The sequence below is a fragment of the Cyrtonyx montezumae genome, unplaced genomic scaffold (assembly GCF_038088225.1).
Source record: "Cyrtonyx montezumae isolate F1298 unplaced genomic scaffold, pur_monq_1.0 scaffold_5, whole genome shotgun sequence".
Classification (NCBI taxonomy): Eukaryota; Metazoa; Chordata; class Aves; order Galliformes; family Odontophoridae; genus Cyrtonyx; species Cyrtonyx montezumae.
In genome coordinates, this window is record NW_027072056.1 from 13783936 (window position 1) to 13807138 (window position 23203).

General features: G+C 44.7%; 1 protein-coding gene across 1 annotated transcript in view; it reads right to left on the reverse strand.

The window, feature by feature from the left end:
* Positions 1-23203, reverse strand: part of LPP (LIM domain containing preferred translocation partner in lipoma) — a 370558-nt gene that overhangs the window by 160965 nt on the left and 186390 nt on the right. Inside the window, exon 7 of the mRNA XM_065748152.1 lies at positions 6098-6207. Within this exon, the coding sequence (XP_065604224.1) occupies positions 6098-6207 (110 nt within the window). The remainder of the gene's footprint in view (positions 1-6097; positions 6208-23203) is intronic.

The following is a 23203-nucleotide window of genomic DNA, read 5'->3' on the forward strand; positions in this document are numbered from 1 at the left end:
TCCTCTCCATGCTGCACGCTGCTTGCAGAGACAACCCTTTCTGACACCAAAACCACCTGTCATGTCAGCCAGAGCCATGGTGTTTTTAAGTGATGGAAACTAAAAATTAGAGACGAGAACATGCATGTGAGCCACTTACATTCTTGGAGATTTGATGCACTCACACCCTCTTCATACCCACACTGTTTAAATACTGGGCACAGATCAGGGTGAAGCTGGCTTTCTTTGAAATTATCCAGGGCTGCAAAACCAAATTTAGACAGACAACGAGTACACATGCATTTCTTTTCAACTTGGTTGACTGGAGCTTACTTCACAGTACTGTAGTACTTAAGGCATCAAAATCAAGGTGGGAATCTGACTCCTGCTTGCTGTGTCACATCCCAGCCTACCCCTACAACCAAGCTCCATGGAAAAGCTTCATCTTCTCAAACCACATCTTCCAGCCACGGACAGCTTCACAGAAAAGGCAAAATAATTTGTCCCCGCTGCAGTTTTTAGAATTCCTTTTGCTACTGACAGTTTGTTTGTCTTAGTCTCGCCACTACTTTGCATTTCCCTAATGCAACACAGCCTACCAGGATTTGACATAAGAGCAAGCAGTCCTTCCTAGGACCTCCTTCTAATCCAACAGAAGATCTGAACAGAACTCAGAAATGAGAAGAATGTAAAAGTCTTCAATACTGATCATGTTAGCTCCCTCTCTACTATCTCTTAGTTCATTTAATATGACGGGAGGATTCCCACTTTTTCATTACCTGTTTTCCACCTGTTTGAATAACTCTACCTTGGATGCAGTGATTGTTTTGCTTCCTATTGGTCACTGCAGGCTGAGAGGACAAAATTACTGCTTTGTTCTGCATGCTCTCCATGCCTCCCACTTTACTCATCCCATTCCAGCCTCTGCTGCACACGAAAGGATGACCCAGCTCACAGATTAACCTCTCTGCATGACCCAGCTCACAGATTAACCTCTCTGCAATGATTCTGTGATTCTATGATCTCTGAACCCACACTCAGCAATCCCTCCGACCTGTTTCCTATTACAACCATTTAGATGGGCCCTTGCCCTTATTTACATGTGCTCTGTATTAGCTGCTGCTTTCTTCTGCTCCTGCACCTCATCACTCGCCGTATGGCACATGACCAAAAGCCACTTCTGTTCCTTCTCTGAAAGCATCTCGCAGGCCCAGCACAGTTCTGCTCCCGAATATGCAGCAGCACGGGTCCTGGCACACCCGGCCCACTGCTACTACATGAAACAATACCAGAACAAATACATTAAATAACGCAGTAATAACCATGATGAAAATAATGAGAACAGTTAACTGTTTGGATCCTTGCTCTCTTTGTAGTCCTTGCAGAGAGGTTTAGCTATTAAAGGCTGTTTTGCACTATAACACTGCCAAGATATTAATAGCCAGGCAGAAAGATGAATGGCAGGCTTACGCTACACAATTAAAACTTTTCCAGTTTACCCTTTCTGTAAGATTTGTGGTTTATAATAACCATCTTTGTCTATTCTGAAGAGAGTATGGATTGGAAAGTTACATAGATGAGAATAGAGGTTCATTACAGATTTAAAATAGAATGTGGTTTGGCATTGTAAAACAAACATGCGTATAAGATGGGCTGCATCAAGAGGAGACTGAAAGGCATGCTCAGTGTTGCTCTGCGCTTGTGATCCTGCATTTACCGGTCACGCTACCCACAGACAGGGATAAAAAAGCAGCAGTGATAAAATGTGCAAGCTTCTTCCCCCATAACGTGTAGGCCTACTCTACATCCCTGCTTATTACACATTTCTTATATATATATGCACGTATATGAGATATCCAGATATTCATCGACATATACAGACTCTGTATTACTGATTTTCTTACCTCAGTTCCCAGAGAGCCCTATAAGAGAAGAAACACACACCAGCCTGCAGGGAGCTGGTGAGCACTCAGCCATGCAGGGAACACGCTTGTGATTTGCTCGAGCCCAGCTCAGAACACAGCTCATTGCCATGCCTCAAACACACGAGGACGGCAGAAGGAGGGAGGCAGATCAAAAGCATTCTTGCAAAGCCAAGGTTTGAATGAGAGGGCTAACATCACCAGGTAATTTATTTATACTGTTGGATCCGGCTTCAATTTAGATAAAAGGCAGTTGCTTATCACATGGATTTTAATAAATCAGGTTAGGAGCGACAGAAACCTGCAGACACGGGCTCTTGCAGCTGAAAGCTGTGCACACAGGGCAGGGCTCGATCTGCAGAGGCTCCAGGAGCACCCACTCCTTGCAGGAGCACAGTGGCTGTCAGCACTACAGATGCTCCTCGCTAGCGAGCACCTAAGCCCAGGCCCATAAATGCGATGATTAACAAAATCTAGCACTAGAGGGAGGCTGAACACACTTTCTGCTCTCTTTGGTCTTTTTGCCTTCTCCAAGCATTCAAAGGAAGGCAAATTTCGAGTAAGCCCTGCCACAGGCAGAGCCCAGTAGAGCAGGAGGTGGGCGATCCCAGGCAGCACCCCACGCTCTTCCCTTCCCCAGAGCCTTCTCAAAATAGATGCTCCAAACTGAAAACACCAAAAGGTTTTCATGGAAAAGGCAGCAGCAGCACATGCTCGGGGAGGCAGGCAACAATTGCTCAGGACACAGGATCTGGGCACTACTCTCAGCCCACACTGGCTGGCCCAGTGACCCAGGCACATCACTTTCCCTGCTTCAGCTTCCTTATCAGGCACAGACTGAGGGCTTCTTTTGTGAAGGGCTTTGTGGCTTGTCAATAAAACATGCTGATAACGGCCAGGGACTGCCGGGAGTGATGTGATCTCTGAGCTGAGCACAGTTTCTGCTTCGGTTTCAGCTAAGGTCCCAAATGAACATCGGATCTGTGCTGCAGAAATGGCACCTGGGGGTAATTAGCAGTGAAAGCTGTTCACATCACCCTGTGCAGGTCCCATCCCAAAGAGCCGCTGCTGTTAGCAAGGGTCCCACTGTGAGCAGAGCTGGACACTTGTGCGAGCTCCTCATGTCTGTGCTTTCCCCGGCCTGCTGAGAGTGCCTTTTTGGAGAGCAGAAGGCAAAATGAAGAAAGAAATCTCCCTGCCTCCCACATCTATCTATTTCCCTTTGACAAACAGTGATTTCATTTTTCTTCCCGTCCAGAATTTTTTTTTTCTTCTTTTAAACTGAGCACAAGCCAACGTGGCAAAAGCCTCTTTGCTATGTCCTTATTTGTCAAACACACCATCGCCGCCCTTGGAACAAGCCCCTGCCATCACCACTGCCTTCGGCCGAAAGGGAACTTCCCAACACAGCTGATCCCAGCAACAGCACGCTGGTTATGCTGGCTTTTAAACGAAACTTTTTTTTTTCCTCTCTTTCTTTTTATTCTTTTTTTTTTTCCTGAAATATTACAGTTAATAGGAAAAGAGTTGAAATTTCCTTCCCCTTTTCTCCCCAGCCCTGCTGCCAGTCGGAACGTGATGCATCTGGATGAACAAACAGAAATTACAGGAAAAGGACAGATCTATTGCAAAAGTATTTCGTGGCACAGACCTCAGTGCAGGCACCTAGAACGAAGTCAGATACTAAAGTACCTTTTTGGATGCAATCCTAAGCAGCCAGCTCTGCCGTCCAAACACAGATCCAGAGATAAACAGCCCTATGAAAACTGGGCATTATTATTTTAACTGCTGCTCCAAAAGCTACAACTTAAACTGCAATACTCTGTGTGGCTTTCAGACATCAGACAGCTATGCACGAAATGATAATAAATTGCACAGATATCTGCTGCTGCCCTCATCAACACATAGTGTAAAAAGTTTTTACCTGGAGGGCACAGTGCACAGTGAGCTGCTCCCAGCCATGGGAGCAGAGGCTCTGGCACATGAATCAACAGAGAAAAAACTGAGGCCCAGAGATGATGGGGTTTGATGGCAGAGAGTAGAAACAGGTTCAGTTTCAGTCTGTTGGAGCCCAGTCCAGCACACGTGCATGAGTGCTGCCTTTGTGCTGAGCTGTCCTGAGGGAGTATCTGAAGGATGGCACCTCAGTGAGCATGGCCACCATTCACCCTGCCTCATCTGCAGGGCAACTTCCATCTGCAGTCACGTTCAGTACCCACTGACATCAAACAGCTTTCTCCATTGCCACAGGTTGGATATTAGGAAGACATTTCTTCTCAGAAAGAGCAGTGAGGTACTGGCACAGCTGAGGTAGTCACCTTCCATGGAGGTGTGGAGATGAGGCACTGAATGACATGGTTAATGGGCATGGTGGGGATGGGTTGGACTTGCTGATCTTAGAGATCTTTTCCAACCGTAACGATTCTATGCTTCTATTATTTGCCCTTTTCCTCCTCAACACCACAGCATTCCCTCTTGCATTTGCTGCTCCCACAAGACAAGGAGCTGACCCTGCAGCAGGAGATCCCGATTTGCACTGACTTACGCTCCCCATCTCTTTCACTGAGGACTGAAAGAAAAGGGAAAAAGTAGATGAGTGAGCACAGATGAAAGACAGCTCTGTGTTAGCTATGCAGAGCACAGTGGAAAGTGGTGACATGCAGGGATGCACCCCCAGGCCCTGCTTCCCCCTAACCAGGCTGTCCTGCACAGGAATCCAGCTCTAACCAAACTCCTGCCAAACCCGACGCTGCTAACACTGCTCCAGCTTTGGCTTCCCAAAGTCAGAGAGAAAGGGTGTGACGGATAGCAATTTCATGAGCTCAGCGGGCAGAGCCAGCCCAGCTGCTGGTTCCACCAACACGCCAATTCCAGTGAGTGCTCCATGCAGCTCAGGCACATCCCAGGCCTGATGAACGAGGCATAAGGATCAGAAGACATGAGCCTCTCTTGATGAACATGGTTAGGTTTCCTCTCTGAAAAGCCTCACAGGCTGAGGCAGGCCATGGGGAAGCAGGGAGGCAGTGGAGCCATTTCCCAGAGCCTGGCTCCCTGAGGGCTTCTTGGAGAGAGAGAGACACAGCAATACTTGCTGGGGAATTGCTTCATTCCCCCAAGGCTGGCAAAAGCCATCCTCCTCACATGGCTCACATCCTGATGGCCACAGCCTTTCCTGGCAGTGGGGAACATAATTGTTTTTAACCCCTTCTCTCTCTATGGATGCTTCCAATGCTGAACCCATTGCAGGAACGTGTTTGGACATTGTGGTAGTATCTGTACACTCTGATTCAGGAAAGAGGATGCAGGAAGCCCATGCAGCAGAGAGCTGCTTTCTTTTTACAGAGGTGCATGAATCAAATCTGCAGCATCAGGAATGAAGTCTGGCCTCTTGGACTCTGTTCACTGTCTGCCCACTTGCTGGCTCTCAGGCTCACCTCCAACAAGAGGTGAAATAGTTCTCCTCCCTCCCCAGTGTTTGTTCCCCAGACATATTTCAGGTTGGCAGTCACAGCCTTCTTTTTGCTCAACTAACAAACTAAACTCTCCTGGTTACCAGTGACAAGATCTCAATTCCTTCTCCTGGATCATCCTGACCACCTGTCCCTGTGGTCTGAACACAGCTTTCCTACTCTAACATGCACCAAGTGAGCCTGCAGCATCCACACAGAGGTGTCCGAGCCTCTTCATCTACACAGCGCATGCCATTGCATTTCAGAAGTCCTGCTTTCATCCAGATGGCCAATCTAGAAGATCCAGCCCAGCAAAAGCAGGGTCCCAATGACATCACTGGAGTCTGAGCCAGGGATTATTTGCTTCATTTAATTTTAGGCATCTAAACAAAGGACTTTTAGGATCAGATTACTGCCCTAAAGTCTCTCCACAATCAGTGGAAGGAGATGGCCCTTCCAAAAAACAATCCATTCTGGGAAGGTTTCACTCCCATCCACTATCACAAGGGCAGAACGCAATTAGTTTTCTAATTCAAGCTGGATGGGAAAAATCCTTTAATAGCCCAGTAAGTTTTGAATGGAAATATTCCCTCCTTGGGAAACAGAACTTGCTAATGCTGACTTGGTTGTTCCTGACACGTTGTCTCAAACCACAGCACTTTGCCACCTTGTTTTATTACCATACATTTATTTCCACAACTCTTTTGAATCAGTTCTGAACTCCCAATGAAATTCTTGTCTTCTTACCTGTGCATTGAAAGCAACGTCATTCAGAGGGGGCGGTGGGGGAAAGGCACCTTGTGATGTGACATTCCTGAGGTCATCAACAGGAGGTGGAGGTGGAGGAAGGAAGTCTCCTAGGAGAGAGAATCGAGAGAACTTAGGCTCATCACAGAGCACAAGCAATTTCTCATATCATTTCAGAACATCTCTCTGCTGCCTGGAGAGAAAGCAAGTAAGTACACAGAGAGGGGTTAGGGGGATGGACCAGGTACTTGATGCCTGGGCCACAGAGTGACGCGTGCAATACTCACAGCTCTGCCTCTATGGCAGCCAACACATCATTGAATCACTACCTACTGAGCTGTTCCCCTCACTGCTGCAGGAGACGGCTATGATGGCTCAGTAATGTCTGCAGACTGCTTAGGGGTTCTCAGAACTCGGCAGAACCACAGGTGACTTGCCACACCACCTGAAGGCAGCAGCATGCAGCTCCACACACCAAAGCTCACGTCGTATTTGAAGCTGCTGCAGGTGGGCTGAAGAACTTGGACTAACATCCAGTGGAGTCCTCCAGCAATGGAGTCCATCCTGCAATGGATCCCACTCCATTCACTCCCCTCCTCTGCTAGATGATGCCAGCACTTCTGGTCATTAAGACTACCAGATGCTGACTGTGAGCAAGGACTCCATGCTGGAGAAGACACTTGGAGGGCTGGAGATGGAGCACCAAGCACAACTCCAACATCCTACAAGCTTCCCAGGAAGCAGCTGGAGCCATGAGAGCCAATGTCCACTCTTCTGTCATGGAGCCTGAGAGACCTTTTGTTTTGCCAGCTTAAAAATGATGTTCTCCAGTTCACCTCCTGCATCTACTGTTGGCAGGCAGCCACGCTCTTTGTGCTTCCCTTTCCTATAGGGACCCTGTAGCTTCACACAGCAAACTGCTGGGAAATTCACAGGCTCTTCCCAGTGACAACAGCCAAGTAAGTGGCAGGCCAGTTGCAAACTCAGAAGCACCCATCTCTTTCAACCCTGAGAAGGCCTTTCATGTGGGACTGATGTATAAAACATCTCCACTATAAATTTGCTTTGACTTAGACTTCTGTCAATGCAGATGCAAATACAAAGCAGCACACTGTGAAGCCAGGAAAGACTAGAGGGTGGGAGCATGAAGGAGGAACATGGCAGAGCGGCATGGGCAATAGGACAGCAGGCTCTGAAAGCACCTCCCAAAGATGGGGAACATGGGGAGCTTGCCATTAGCCCTGGCTTTGGCTCCTGGGGAGGCAGCTATCTGTACTTTGGACCACTTTGATATATTTTTATTTCCTCTCATAAAGCTTTATGCTGCAAGTGGAGCTGTTTACTGCTGGTTCTCCTGTGCACATTTGCAACAGAAACAAAAGTTTAAGGTAAGCGAATAAAAATGTGGTATTTCACATGTCTTGGTGTTGTGGTTTTTGGAGGGTTTTAACCCTTTCTGTGAGAAAACATAGGCTCCCTGTTGACCCTCCACATCTTGATGCAGCATTTTCCTGCCGCCTATTGGATCCCCAGCACCATCCCCAGCGACCAAGCAGCAGTTCCAACCCCCAGCTCTGGATAGGGTTGCCAAAACGGTTCTTGGATGCATGGGGCTGAGCTCCACAGGGCATGGGTACCAGCAGCACCTTCCAGCTCTTTGCCATGGGAAGAAGGATGGGCTGCAGCCTTGGGAAGCTTTTCTGTTCTATTTCAAACCTCCCAAAGCAATGAGCTCTCTGAAAGGCACCAACCCCCTCTAGAACTTTCAGGGATCTTATTTCCCAGGAAATCAATTTCTTCCCAGTTTTAAGAGAGCATGGGCAAGAACGACAACCCACACCAAAAACTCTGGAATCCCTAGGAAAGTATTGTCCTAAATACAGATGCACCAAGACAGTTTGAAAACAACACAATGAAAACTAATTTAAGACAACCATGTCACTTCAATACACAAAACCCTATGAAACCTACTGGCTCGTGGAATTATAGAGTTCAAGACCGATTTAAAAAGTATATATACACACAATGACATCTGCAGAATCTCCTCTTTGCTCTATAATTAATCCATTTTATTTCATATTATACAAAATGCAATACAGAATAAAAACAAAGGAAGAAATATTTTGAAATGATTATCTTCAGTGCTTCATGCTAAAAATGCTGTGATGCTGGAACGCTAAGTAAACTTTTTTCCTTTGCTTTGAAAATGAACCTTCATCAAACCGATGTGATTTTGCAAACAAATTCAACTCCAGCGGATGTGCACTTCCCTAAGACACTTTAGATGATGTTTCTCCAGTTAGCCCCAGCTCCAAAGCCAAAGACTCATCTTCCTGCCAAGCACTGCCAAGCCACGCTCCTTCATTACAGCCCTTCGATATCCTAAAGCAAAATCTAGGTAGGGAACGGGGCGAAGGGAATGAGATAGGGGAAAGGGCAGGGTTTGTGCGTAAACAGAAGGCTGAGAGGGAAAAAAACAACTGCTGTAACAAATTCAAAACAAATATCATTTTGCCCCTTTGGAAGGGCTGTTCCTCCCAAAGGAAAAAAATACTGGCAAGATCTTGCAGAAGAAAAAAAAAATAGAGCAAAAAGGACAGAAACAAAGAGAAGAGCCCTTTCTCAGAGCTTGGAAGACAACGCTATCCTTGGAGCAGGAGGAGTTGGCTGTCCGCACCCCAGCCCTGTGGCTGGCTCTGCTCCCCTAAAAGGCGGACGGAGAGGTTTCAGGCTGGGGAGCAGAAAGCAGATGTGTGATGAACTGGGGGGGACCGTGCAGATGTTTGGCCTTTTCACGGTCCTCTGTGAACAGACAGACTTTTCTCCCTCACAGCTTCACTTATTTACCCTGCCTCTGCGCTTCCCTCTTTCCCACATGCAGCCATAGGACCCATTGAACTCAAGGAGAAACTTCTCTCAAACTGAAGAGGGAAAGCTGTTACTGTATTATTACTGGCATTGCTGTGAATCTCCCTCAGGCAGAGAGGGAAGCATCCGAAGACTGTAAAACCTGGTTCCTAAACAGTGTTAGCTGACACGCAGAATTAACTTTTTGGGGAGGAAAGGAGGAAAAATCTTAAAGAAAGCACATGCTCCATCTCAGCAATGTCACAGAATCACAGAATCATTAAGGCTGGAAAAGACCTCTAGGATCATGTAGACAAACTGTCCACGTACCACCAATACTGCCCATTAACCATGTCCACAGCCAGGTTCTTGAACATCTCCAGGGACAGTGACTCCACCACCTCCCTGAGCAGCCTGTGCCAATGCCTCACCACTCTTTTGCATAAGAAATTTTCCCTAATATCCAACCTGAACCTCCCCTGGCACAACTTGAACATTTCTTCTCCTTCAATTGCTGTTACCTAGGAGTAGAGGCCAATTCCCACCTCGCTCGGACCTCCTGTCAGGGAGAGATAAGATCCCCTCTGACAGCCTATGTCCCCACAGAGTGTCTCAAGTGCATCACTGCCACCCGTCCCCAAGATCCTCCAGTGCCCACCACGTGGGATCCCCTGGGCAAGGGGTCATCCCTTTTCTGCGTGGAAAATTTCACTATCGCAATATAGAGCTAAACATTTGTTCACAACTTTAATAGAGTCTACATGAGCACAGGACTGAATGGAAACTCATAGACTTTTACCACTGTCTGCCTGATGCCCTCTGGGTACCAGTGGCAGCTGAGGAAAACATGCTGTCTGATGCAGCAAGCACCTTTATTGCTCATGGGCAACTCTCAGTGCCTCAGCACACGGGGTTTTGTGCACGATCAGGAATCATTGCCTCAAGCCTTTGTTTTCAGGGCGAAGCATCTGCCAGTCAGCAAAGGGATTGCACCACAGTAATTGCCTCCCCCATTGACTGACACAGTTGTTTAGACATCAAGATTTGCAGCTTTGAAACTTCTAGACACGAAGATGATCTCACATATTCAGTAAGAAGATACTGTTTGGGGGGAAAACCCTCGGAAACACAAAATAGCAAAACATCATATTTTTCCCTGAAACAATAACTTAACGACATCTATCAACCAACAAAACAGGACTCACACTGGAGCTCTCAGATCTCTGACATCTGAAGAAGATTGCCCAGATGGTTTTCATTTTTCTTCCTCCAAACGAAAACAACCCTTTATCATCATTGCTGACTCTGAGGACAGTTCAGAATTGGTTTGAATCACCTGAAAAACCGAGCTGTCCCCCGGAGTCAGAGAGCAGAGCACGGGCAGCAGTTGAGCAGCCCCCACTGACGTGTTTCTGTTCTGATCCAAACAGACTGCCTTCTGGAAAGCACTGAGCAGACAGTCATTTTCCATTGCCTGGTCAAGTGTTTAACTTCTACTGCAGAAAACTGCGGTAGCAATTTGTGGGTGATCTATGGTAAAATGATTAACATTTACACTTAGAACCTAATTCTTCTAGCCCTGGGCTAAAATCCATTTGATTGAGCTTACCTGGAATTTCTCTCCACACCCACAACAACCACTGTAAAATCTTGCAGAATACTGAGCTATCCCAAAGCGCTCCTGAAGATTTTCATACTGCAGAAGTGAGGCTGCTCAAGTGGTAAATGTAGGCTGGTGACTCTTAGGTGTGAACACGCAACCTACTTTGCATCCTCTCATCCATTACATTGCCCATAGTGACCATTTTCCTGTAGTATCTTTATTTAACACCTATCACAGTTAAAATGATGCTCTGTGCTGGCACATCCTTTGTGGGCTCATATCATGGGTGGTCAATGACATCATGTTAGTGCAGGTCAAACCATGACACACCACCTACACAGCTGGCCTACATACACGCCATATTCACCAGCCATCCCTAAAATAAAGCCAATCCAAAGCATCGTTTTAAACTACCACTTTCTTACCCATGGCTAATTCTATCATTTGAACTACTTTTGTTAAATCAGCTGCTGTATTAATAAGCGGGGGGAGAATAAAAAAATGAAAACCCTCACCCCCCACTGGCTAATTTTACTCTCTGCATTTAAAAACGAACACTGAATCTGTCACATAGTTGCACTAAAAATTTACTTCACCACCTGCAAGCTGAAATATTGCTTTTATGGATTTATATTGTATTAAAAGGTCACTGGCTGTTTAAGTCTTAAACAGTTTTAATCATTCTAAAAGTCTCTTAACGGTAAGAAAAGGAAGCTCAGAACAAACAGCAGCAGGGATTCTAATTAAAAGGGCCAATTCATCTAATTTTATTTGGGGTTAATTATTCAGGATTCACTCTCTGATGTGTAAGGAATAGCAATTAGTAATTTTAGTGATTTGAGGAACATTGGAGGTGTAATCAGTTAAAATGAGTGAGTGTTTACAACACAAGATGTTGAATTAGTTTCTCCCAGCTGGAGAACAGGAACATTAGTCCCCTACAGTTCAGGACCATGAATCGCAGTCCTGCTTAAAATATTCTCTTCCAACAAAAAAACACACGCCAACAATCATCTGCTAATTTTGTTTACTACGCAGCAAGTCAATCGGCAGCGCATACCATGGTGGCTCATGCTCCTCACCTCAACCTTCATCCCATCACCCAACTGTCCAGCCCTCGGGACGAGCCAGAACCAATTCCCCAGCATCCTTCCCATCTGCACCACTTCAGCACGGCTATCAGCCTCCTGTCATGCAGCCCTTTACTACAGCTCGCTGAGATAATGAAAAGAAGCAGCCTGTGAAACTTTCAAATGTTAATTAACTTCTGTGTTTAAATATACAGAGGAAAAATGACCGTGCGATTAACTCAAAACCTCCAGGTACAATTCCTCCTACAAACTCAAACCCAAAATAGCTCTGCTGGAATCGCTCTGGATTTCTTCCAGCCGTACTGGAGCCAGAAAAAGTCACTAGAGCTTGCAGGTGGGGACAGAGGAGTGCATGGAGGAGTGCCAGCGTGGAGATCTGAACACAGTCATGCTGACGTTGGGGTCCGACGTTTTGATCTCCACTGGGACCAGAGCTGGACCCCTGGGCATTGCCTGGAAGGTTTCGGCTTAGCGTGGCTGCTAGAAGGCGTGGAGCTGGCACGCCACAGCAAGCCTTCAAACCATTCAGCCTTTATCAAGCAACTTCATTTAGCATGAATAGGTGCTATTTTTAGTGTCCTGCACACTGCCATTTCATCCTTGCTCAAGTCACTGGTGGGGAAAATCCCCCCCCCAACTCTGGTTCATGTTAGAACTCACTGACCTCCCTCACAAACACCCACAAAGGCAGTAATTAGTTCACAAATAGGAAACAAGGGCTCAGTTCCCCAACTTATGCAAAACCTCAGCTGCTTTGCCACACGGGATGCCCCTCATTGTGAAAACATCGCTTATTTGATGTGGTTGAGCTTTTCCTGGGCTTCTCCATGAACCCTGTCCAGCAAAAGGCAAGCAATGCCTCACAGCCTGAGTGCTCCCAAGGCTCGTGGAGTTGGACAGAAGCTACTTGGTGTTCTTCCATCCACATCCTACACAGTGATCTTACAGCACGCAGTGCTAAGCATCAGTAACATCTAGCATCTATACAAGGCTGTGTTTTGGTTATTCCACTTATTTTTTCTGGATGATTGTAGTGATGAAGAATTCTAGCTAAATGTCTCGCACCAACCTCTCTGCAACGTGAGAGATTTTGCTCACCTCAACTCCACATCTTCCGAAACCCCATGCAAATGAAGCCATTCTGCTCCCACTCAGATGTCATTAACACCCAGCAGATTGTCACACTGCTGTCTGTGTGAAGATGAGGTCTGCTCTGCTAGCATCACAGACCAGCTCCAAGGAAAATAAACCCATCCTTTGCTAAAGCTTTCTGAGTCACTGCAAAAACAGCCCATGACACCTGGAGTATTGCGTTCAGTTTTGGACTGAATTCTCTGAAATTATTCCGTGAAAGAGTGGTGGTGCACTGGCACAGGCTGTCCAGGGAGGTGGTGAAGGTGCTGGAGGTCCCTGGAGGTGTTAAAGAACAGTGGAGATGTGGCACTGAGGGACACGGTCAGTGGGCATGGTGGGGATGGGCTGGAGTTGGACAATTTTAGTGGTTTTTCCAACCTTAATGATCCTATGATTCTATGAAAATGCTAATTAAAACCTAAGCTAAAATAGAGGGAAGAACAGTCATAGGATTAATTGAGAAGGATTAAGCACCACTCTTTGCCACAGATCTAGGATTTTGGGCATGTCACTTATCCCCACTGTGTCACAAGCATGCACTGCCATCCTTGCCTTCCCTCTACCGAGTGTATTTAGGAGAGAGCCGGTCTTGGCCTGTGCAGCAATTAGTATGATGAGACCCCACTCTGAGCTGCAGCTGCTCAGGTCAAATAAACAGGGGCAAAAGTAGTTCCAAATGACTTTTAAAAATGACAGCAAACAGCCTGCTGAGATGGAAAGATTTCAACAGAAACAACTGGAAATATGCTGGAAATCAGGGCATCTAAGTCAGATGAGCAAATCCCATCCTCAGAAGGGAATTACACTGCATTCCTACACACATCCTCTGCTTCTGAAGAGCAGAAGCTCCATGAAGCAGCTCAGCAAGAGAAGCGTGGTATTACTCAGAACAAAGCCAAAAATGGTTATCTGTTTGTTTATTAGATTATGGTGTTAAACTCATTTGTTCATTGCTAAGAGCTCCTGACGAGACTTGACACAGGCATTAATTTACTAAAGGAGGCTGTTGTGAAGGAGTTCTAAAAATGAGTTATGTCACTGAATGTAGATTGCATTCTCCCTGGATCCTGTGACATGGTACGAATAAACGATTTGTTTTTCGGCACAAAGCACCATAGGTCATCACAGCTTTCCCCCAGCAGAGGCAGCTGGGGAAGATGGGGCCAGCACCCACTCTTATCACCAACCAAGCTCTCCATGTGCCGAGTGATGACATACAAGACACTGCACAGATCAGGAAAATGACCTCCCAGAGCTCCTGACTGCCAGGGCACTTCCTCCAGTTTCAGGAGCTGCAGCCAAGAGTTTTTAGGCAATCAAACTTATCTTTGCTTCTAATAGTTTTTGTTTTGTTGTGTGTTGCTTTCCCACTTTGAGGGTGAATTGAAATCTGAACAGTCAGAGGAAACACAATGTGCTGCTGCCTTGGTTTGAATGTCAGAGCCAGCAGTGGCCCACGCTGCGCACATCTGGAAGTGCTGGTTCCATCCTGCCAGCCCAGCACGCAACGGAGAGAGACAACAAAACCCCTGCTGCAGCTGGAGCATCTCCTTCGATAGTGGGGTCCACCTTCCTGCACAGCTTCCTCTTCACAGAGCCTGCTGGCTACCCTGGTAGATTGGAACAGAACCACCCAGTGGAAAATTGCATGTACAGCTCTCATAGATTAACTGAACAAGAAAATGTAAGCTGATTCCCAAACTGGCTCGTGCAGTTCGTCCCCTCCCTGTGTAACCCTCAGAAACATTCACACTTCCAGACTAAAGCAGAGCATGTGTCTTTATCAGATACGTCTTAGTTCACTGTTTCCAGCAATATGAACAGCATGGGCTTGCTTTCTTTTTTCTGTTGCAATTAGTCAATGCTACTGGGAGGCAGAAAAGCTATCTAGATTTTCGACATGCTATAAAATCATTTTCTTTCTCATTCACCAAGTATAATGCTTGAATATAAAATTACATCCTCAGTCTTTGAAGATTACTCAACAAATGTTGGACAAAAATAATTCATTTCTATTTTCTTCTTTCCAAGTAACTAATGCTCAAAATCTCCACATATAAATATAGATCTGTATTTCTATATGAATGTATACAGGTTCACACATACATATTCATTTGCATGTAGTGGTGGCAGTCTTTGTGGATGAAGTTTGGTTCCTATCTGCTCTAAATGTCACACATGATCTAGATAGATCACAGAAGAGAAATGGCATTATGACAAAACAAAAAATAGAGTACTTTCGAATAGCACAGAAAGCAGAAGGGAAAATATGATGTAGGCTCTCTTCTTTGAGGTGAACTTCACGCTAAAACATGATCCACAAGTGTGGATCACTGGCCTCCTGGCAGCTCAGAGACCCCTACTTAGGAAACAGCTTGCTGAGCTGACTCTTTAAGTAATTATGTTTATGTTTTCTATAGCCCATAAAATCCATGTACCCCCTTAACCCTCTTTACTTGTACCTGCACTGGTTCTGGGGAAAACACATCCCTCATCTCGCACTCCCTACAACGATGATCATGATTTTGCAGTTATTTGAACTTCTGACCATTCTGAGAAAGCAGTCAATTCCACAAGCAGTTTTGCTGTGACTGTGCCGAGCATAAGGTGCCTCCCTTCCAGACAACAAGTCCAAGGGTCTGGCAGCAGCCCAGGGAAACAGCAGGAACCAAGAAGGGGCCCTTGCAGTGCAACACACCGCACCAAAAGCAGGGTCAATTCTCTGGTGGAGAGAAACCTGGGTAAGATTAACTTCAGCTTGAGTTAAAACTTTTATCTATAACCAAGGCTACAGAAAATGAATTACTGAAATATTTGTGGATGTTGTTAAAAGGAAAAATGTGGAAGAAAATTAAAATCTTCTGCACAGATTGTGGTTTTCTTGGAAAAGCCAGAGATTTATTCTTGTAGAAAATGCTGTGCAAAAAAAAAAAAAAAAAAAAAAAGAAAAGAAAAGATAAACTGTAGTAATGTACTGCTTGAGCTTCAAGGCTGGACTCCTCGAACCTCTACCCTGAGGTTCAGTTTTCCCTCAAAGCTGCAACTTGGACAATTCTGGACAAAGAATTAAGTTGAGTTAGGTGAGGAATTCCAACCCATTCTTTTTCAGATTAATGATTGACCTTCACTCCAAATCCCCCGTCCAATATTAGTAACCTCTAAGAAAACAATTAAAATGGGTACACTGTTTGAGCATCCACTCAGAGAGCAGAAGAGTCATCCAAAGTGACTGCCTTACAGTTTTATGCAGTTCCTTCAAAAGCTCTGTCCTAGAGGAATAAAATAATTATAGTTGGGTTTCTTTGATGAAAGACACCCAAGTGAATACCTTATTTAAAGAGAAAACCAGATGTTTGGGTACTGCAAAGAAAAAGTGAAGTAATCAAAAACAAACCCAAGAATAATCTGAAATTAGCCAATATTAATCTACACAAATGAAGCATTTCAAATTTTAAAACACTGACATAACAAAGCTTTAAAATCTAATACCACATCTAGGCAAAACTTAGATGTGGCTGTTGAAGATCATGTAAGAAACAGTGCTGTTTTCAAGAGACTGATGGATTTACTCTCAACCCTTATTAGGTCACGCGTATATCATGTCATGTCATGGTGATTAGCATCTTGTTTGATTAAAATCTTTAATTCTGGGGGATTTAGATGGCTGCTTTGAGAGCCATTAGATGAGAGCCCAAGGCTGGATGTGAAGACCAGCACAGGATGTGCTGTGATCTCAGCACTGATATCTACCCATGCTCTTGAAAATGTTGCAGCTAAGTTCACCTGGCCAAGATGGGAAAACTAAGGGGTTCGTCAGGTCAGTCAGCAAAACTGTTCAAAGCAATAGTTCTGCACTTACCAGGAGAAAGAAGATAAAATCTACTTTAGCTCCCCTTTACTATATATTTAACAGTTGCAAGAGAAAAATCAGATGACTGCTTAAAGCTTGGGATGATGCATGCCATCTTCAAGCTATTATTGAGTGAAACGTTTAATGTTTCATGTGGTTTGGAAATGGCTTAAATTCCCTGCTGAATTTTTCATGCCCGTACACAATTTAGTCTTTATCAAAAATTCTCCTTCAATTATGTACTCTGCAGAAAATGCAGAAATTCTTCGGAAGGATTCTGGGTGATGCAGTCAGTTGCACTGGTACAGACTCTTTTTTATCCCCTTTTTTGTTTGCTGCTTTTCCTCTGGGGTTTGCACAAAACATCCCTCCTTGGGTATGTCCACTGCAGCTATCTGCACTTCACCATTTGTGCTAACCATAGAAAATCACCACTGCTTTCTCTCTCCACGCCTGTATTTTAATTGAGGAGAATGGGAAGACAGAAGAGCACTGAAGAGGGAAGAAAAGGTTGCAGACTTCTGGATGGACCCTGCATTTCAGCATGATACAGAGGGAATTACAAGACAGTTTTGTGCAATAAGAGTCTCCATGAACTCATGGCTGCCCTCCACTGCCCTGGATGCCAAGCAGTACGTGCTAACAGCACTGACCTGGGTTGTGTTGTTCTCTGAACACCTCCACTTTGCTGAGCCTACATCCCCCAGGCTTCCAGAAACATTAACATAAGTCACATGCAAATAATATGTTCAAGAAACTATCCCCATAGTTCTATTTCTGGAGATAGATCTTAAAAAAAACTTCCCTAAAATACGGGAACAGGACCTATATTATCTCTTCATAAAAGAAATACACTTCTAGGCTTCAAAAATCATAAGTAAACAGTTCAGACTTCCTTTTATACTGTAAGATTTCCTTCCCATAAGACGCAAGATATATTGCCTCAAGGGGAAAGCAGCTTTAAGAAGAGGAAGCTACGTGTGCCAGAATTGTTCTCTTCCATTATTTGCAACATCCTTTCTCCCTCCCATTGTTTTAATAGTTCTGGTCACCAAAGTACCTGCAGCAAAACACCAAACCCCTCAGCACTGCATCTCTCTGCCAAGAACCCCAAACAACCTCTGCTTCTCCTGAATCTCACAAAACATATGCTTTCTGCACACACTCCCTATAAAATTCTGATAGGAAAATGGCTTTGCTTATAGGCTTCCTTTCTTCTGTTCCCACTGGAACAACACTTGAGAAATTGATGTCTCACCAGTAATCTCCCACTTACACATCTTTTGAGGAACTTTGTTGAATAGAAGGATGGAGGAGATGGGAAAAAAAAAAATGAAGAAAGAGGATACATTCAGTAATCACCAGTTTCAGAGCATGAAAAGAACAAATCTGGTGTCTGACGTCCCTACATGTGACCCAGAGAAATGTTCCACTTGCACACGCACATGCTAACACGCAGCACAGATTCAGCTGCGCACATAGGTTCAAGTGCATGCTTAAATGGGACATCCCATGGGGACTCACAAAGCATGTACCAAACTGGGCACTTGTTGAAATGCTTTGCTAGGCAAAACAATCAGTTTATGTACTTTCCCCAAAGCCTCTGCTGAAATGAGGCTGAATGGCTGCAACATCCCTGGAGACCCCCAGCTCTTCCTCAAAGCGTTCATTTATTGGGATTTCACTTTTGTACATTCAGCTCTGAAGAATCAGTGCGGGTGTTGTGGTTTGGGCTGGAATAGAGTTTATTTTCTCCATGCAGACTCATATGATGCCATGCTTTGGATTTTTGATGAAAATACCACTGATAACACAGCAGTGTTTCAGCTGTTGCAGAGCAGTGCTCGCACAGAGCCAAAGACTTCTCTGCTTCTTGAAGGACATCATGGTGACAGGTTGACAACAGGTCATCTTAGTGGTCTTTTCCAACCTTAATGATTCTATGATTCTCATGCTGCCCTGCAAGAGAGGAGCTGGGGAGGCACAATGAGCCAGAGGAGATACAGCCAGGACACCAACCCGGACTGACCAAAGGGATGTCCCATACCTTACAATGTCATGCTCAGCAGAAAAGCTGGGAGAACAAAGGAGGAAGGGAAAACAACCAGAGCAACGACATTTGTCTTCTCAAAGACAAAGTGAGTTAACCTCCAGGAATGAGAAACTGGGACCAGGGAATCTGCCTGCTATAAATTACAGCATTAATGGGGGATGATAAAAGGGACCACATATCCCCTCCACTGATTCACTTCATGTTCCACAGCAGGGTCTCAACCATCTCTCAACCATCTCAAGAGGAATATCCTCTCCAAATCCAAGCAGAGGAAAATCCAGGGTTCCCCCAAAAAAGAAACCACTTCATTTCAGACAATAGGAATCTGCTGCTAGAAGGCCTAAATGGAGCTGCTAAAAATAAGCCAATATTCCCAGTCTTTCTGCACTCTCTCCCTGAAGTGAAATGATCAAGAGGATTAATTTTAGAGTATGCACAGTTTTAATGTGAAAAAACTCAAGCTGCATCTTAGCTTTTAAGCAAAGACCAGATGGAAAGTCTATCATTAGAAATGCCAAAGGGAGAACACACTCAAAGTTCGCTCCAGGATGGAAAGGTCATTTCTAGTCATCCTTGTTTTAAATGTTCTCAGAAGCACTCAAGCTTTTGTAATAAAATGGTTTTCTTTCAGTTTATCAACTTGATTTCCTTCAAAATAAAGTAAGAAAAAACTCCAAAAGAAAACAAAAACCACCAAACAATACAGAAGACAGAATCTTTAAAGGAAGGTGCCAACTCTCCTTTTTTCTTCTACACAACAAAAGAATCATTAAATGTTTAATGAATTACTGTTTAGATGACGAGAAATGCCACAAAGATGATCTGTTGATCCCAGACAGGGTTGTTTACTTAGAGCTTCTCAGAGAGACTGACGACACGACTGTCAGCAAGCAGCGTGTCAATGAAGCCTGCGAAGTTGTGCATGCTTCATCAGGTCCCAGTGTTGATGAAGAACACGTCAAACTGATGGGATGCCCAGGTTTCACCAATGGGTTCAAAGCAACAACCTAAACCCCCAGCATCAACTATATTCCATCTGGCCAATGTAAATACACTAGCATATGCATATCGTAACTACTGCAGCTCAAAAGATCTGAGAAGCTCAGTGAAGAACAGGTTGGATATTAGGAAAAATTTATTCTCAAAGTGTGGTGAGGCAGTGGCACAGGTTGCCCAGGCAAGTGGTGAAGTCACCATCCATGGAGATGATCAAGAAATGTGGAGATGTGGTAGTAAGGAACACAGGTTAGTGGGGAATATTGGTGGGAGATGGACAGTGAGAATAGATGATCTTAGACATCTTTTCTGATTTTCATGATTCTATGAACACACTTTAGAGTGTTCATAGCACTAAGGTGCTAAAGATGCCTCCTTAACTCCAGTAGCTCACAAGTGACGAGGAGGAGGCAGAACTGTCATCCCTGATTCTCACCTGAGTCATTAGGAGAACTTGAAGATAGGTGCTTTTAAGTTTTACTCCAGTAGCTCACTCATACAAGAGCTACAAACACACAGCTTCAACTGAGATTTCACCAGCCACTAGTCTCCACTTGCCAGCTGTGAAACAATTTTTCCCCCATTAAGATACACCCTCAGTTGTAGTACATCTGTGTCCCAGTGCAGATTATCCCCAATAAGAACTGGACTGACTATAGCTGAAAGTGTTTTCTCCTTGCAGGCAATGCCTTTTCTCAGCTGTACTGGGCTAGCCATGACAAGACGGATCTGGCTTCAGTTCTTCTTTGTGCATAAATAGCCTTATCTGCAAGGTCCAAACAGCTGCATCTATGGAAAACCACTCAGAGGAGCCATCGCTGACCTAACTTTGCAGCAACTGGGCTGCACAAGTGCCTGAGTGAAACATCACCTGCGGTACTGCTGAGCAAGAGACAATAAAACAAAAACATGACTTGGTTCTCAAATAACATGCTAAAATTCTGGAACTCGCAAAGAAATGCTTTGTTGTTTATTAGCATTATCTGCATTAGGGAAGAAAACAAAAAGGTAGGAAATCTGAGGTGATCAAACCTTCTCTCATCCCCACAAATAGACATTCTCTGGCTTCCAACAGACTTGACTAATCATTTTTGTAAGGAGCCAAAAGGTATCACAATTAAATGCTTATTTATGTAAGATGCATCTTTCTGCTGCCTCTGATGCCTCACAAGTTTTCTGGCTCTTCTCAAAGAGCTTTCATTGCTCTGGCCATGACAAAGCCAAAACTGCTACAAGAGAAAGCTCCATCCCAAGTGACAGAGTTCCCAAAACTTACATCACCACTCACAGGAAGAAAGAAGAAGAAAAGTAAATGAGAAAATAGGACTTTGATTGCTAAGATCAGAGTCATTGGGCAAGTTTGTCAGCAAAACATCTCTGGATGCAGCGTGAACTGAGTGTATTTGGGCAGGCACATAGAATTAATAAATGGAGCATCACAATTCCGTTCCAGAAGAGCCATGTTTGTAGTGACAATTGCACTTCCAACGGCCAAAATGTGACCTTTCAGCCCTGACATTTAGGCCCCAGTTTTCCAACTTGTGTTCCCTCCGCCTCCAGTTTCACAGGTGGAATTCATAGCACTTTAACTTCCAAATAGTTGGCGGTACACACCAGACACAACTGGTTCTTAAAATGGAATATTCTTACCCTGGAGACCCATGTCATGCCACGCCATGCCAGCCGGTCAACTTACAGGAGGTGCTGGACATGCTGAATCTCTGGGGAAAATCAGTGTGACAGCCGAAAGCTCATCTCTCAAAATAGTCATTGTGCTGCTAAATTTTTCCCTTTTATTTATTTCCCCACCACAGTTACACAACACATTCCTGAGGGGGCAAAAGGGATAACTAGCAAGAGCACTTTTAGACACAAGCAAGCAGGCAGTGCTGAGCTTGAGAGTGAGTACTATCACATGATAAGCAAGAAGATAATAGTCTTCCCATCTGAGGAATAAAAAGGAAAATGGATCCTCCATTAGTTTGTCTCAGGAACGCATCAGGAAAGCACCAAACACACAGAGGGGAAGTGCAATGGTTCAGCAGTTATTTAAGAAGTCCAATAGTGATCGTACGGAAGAAGAGCTCAGCCGTAAGCATGCATCACAGCTCTCGCCTTGGGCCAGCTGCTAAGTTTGAAGTATTTTCTGTCTGGCCAACAAGGGCAGTTTACAGGCATGGAGAAGTATTTTAAATATCAGAGTTTTCAAGCTCAGCCAAACCAATCATTTCCTCTAAAAGACTCTTGTCCCTCATGAGGGAAGCAAGCAAACCAGAGAAACTTAGAGATACAATGGCTGGAGACTCACCACTCCAACCTCCTGCTGCTGCCACAAGGTCATTTCCCCCTGTCGAGGGACACATCTTGTTCCTACACATTCAGGCTGAGTGCTGATGTGCTAGAAGAAGTCAGTCAAGCACACTACAAATCCAACAGCCTTTTCTGCTGTAGAGGAGGATTACAGGCTTACATTCTGCAGGACCACTGTTGGCAAGGAAAATGGGATCAAATGAATTTAATCCAAACTTAAGGCATAAGAATAAGGAGCCTCACTGAATGGATTAAGCAGGAGACGAACATACTGTAACACCTCATACATTACCTGTTATGACTGTGTGGTCTCACATCCACATTGACAGTGGAGGAGATGCAGGCCAGCTGTGATTTTACCTGGGTCATGCTTTTTTCATGTGTTTCTTCATCTTTATAAATTCATTTTTTACGTAAGACAGCTGTGTCAAAGCTGAGCTCCCAATGCAATTTTCCTTCTACACTTTCAGAATGAATCCAGGCCCTCCTTTCCCTAGGGCACCACACAAGGAATTACAAAATGGCTTGGTTTGTGCCCAAACGGAGCACAAAAAAAATGGTGCAAAAACTGGTGTCAAAAAGCACAGGGACTCGATTACAAAACCAAGATCTGTGAGAATCTCAATCCCAGGACAGTGAGGGGTGGTTATCAGAAGCATTTCATCTGTTTGTCACTCAAGGCCATTGATGAGCCCATTACTGAGAAGAAACACCATTTACCATGAGTTTCCAGGCCTAAACTGTGCTTCATCCTCCACCAGGTCTACTTGCCTTCACCTCTGACAAGACATACGGGTAAGCCTGAGCAACAGGGATTCAGTTTTCAAGGAGCTTAATTGCACAGCAGTTCTAAAAGCCAATAGAGAATTAACTGTTTTGCAGAAGTTGAGCTCTCTGCCTGCGGGGTGGCTTGGCTGTGTTGAGGAAGTGCATGGTGTTGACTTCCCAAACTAGTCACCGCTGCAAGCCCCTGGCGGTATTTATAGAGTTGGGGGAAAATTTCCAGGAAACAACATTTACTGGCACTCCCAAAAATAGCAAAGGAAACTCTTCAATTACTAAACTTTTAAAGAAGAAAGTCTTTCTTCTTCGTGACAAGACAGCTAAGTAGAACCTCTACGATCCGCTCGTGAGCAGTTACAATTAATATTGTTCCTTATCTCACTTTTCCCTGACAGCAGTAGATGTTACTCCTAAGCTATTAATTCTGTACAGCTGCAAG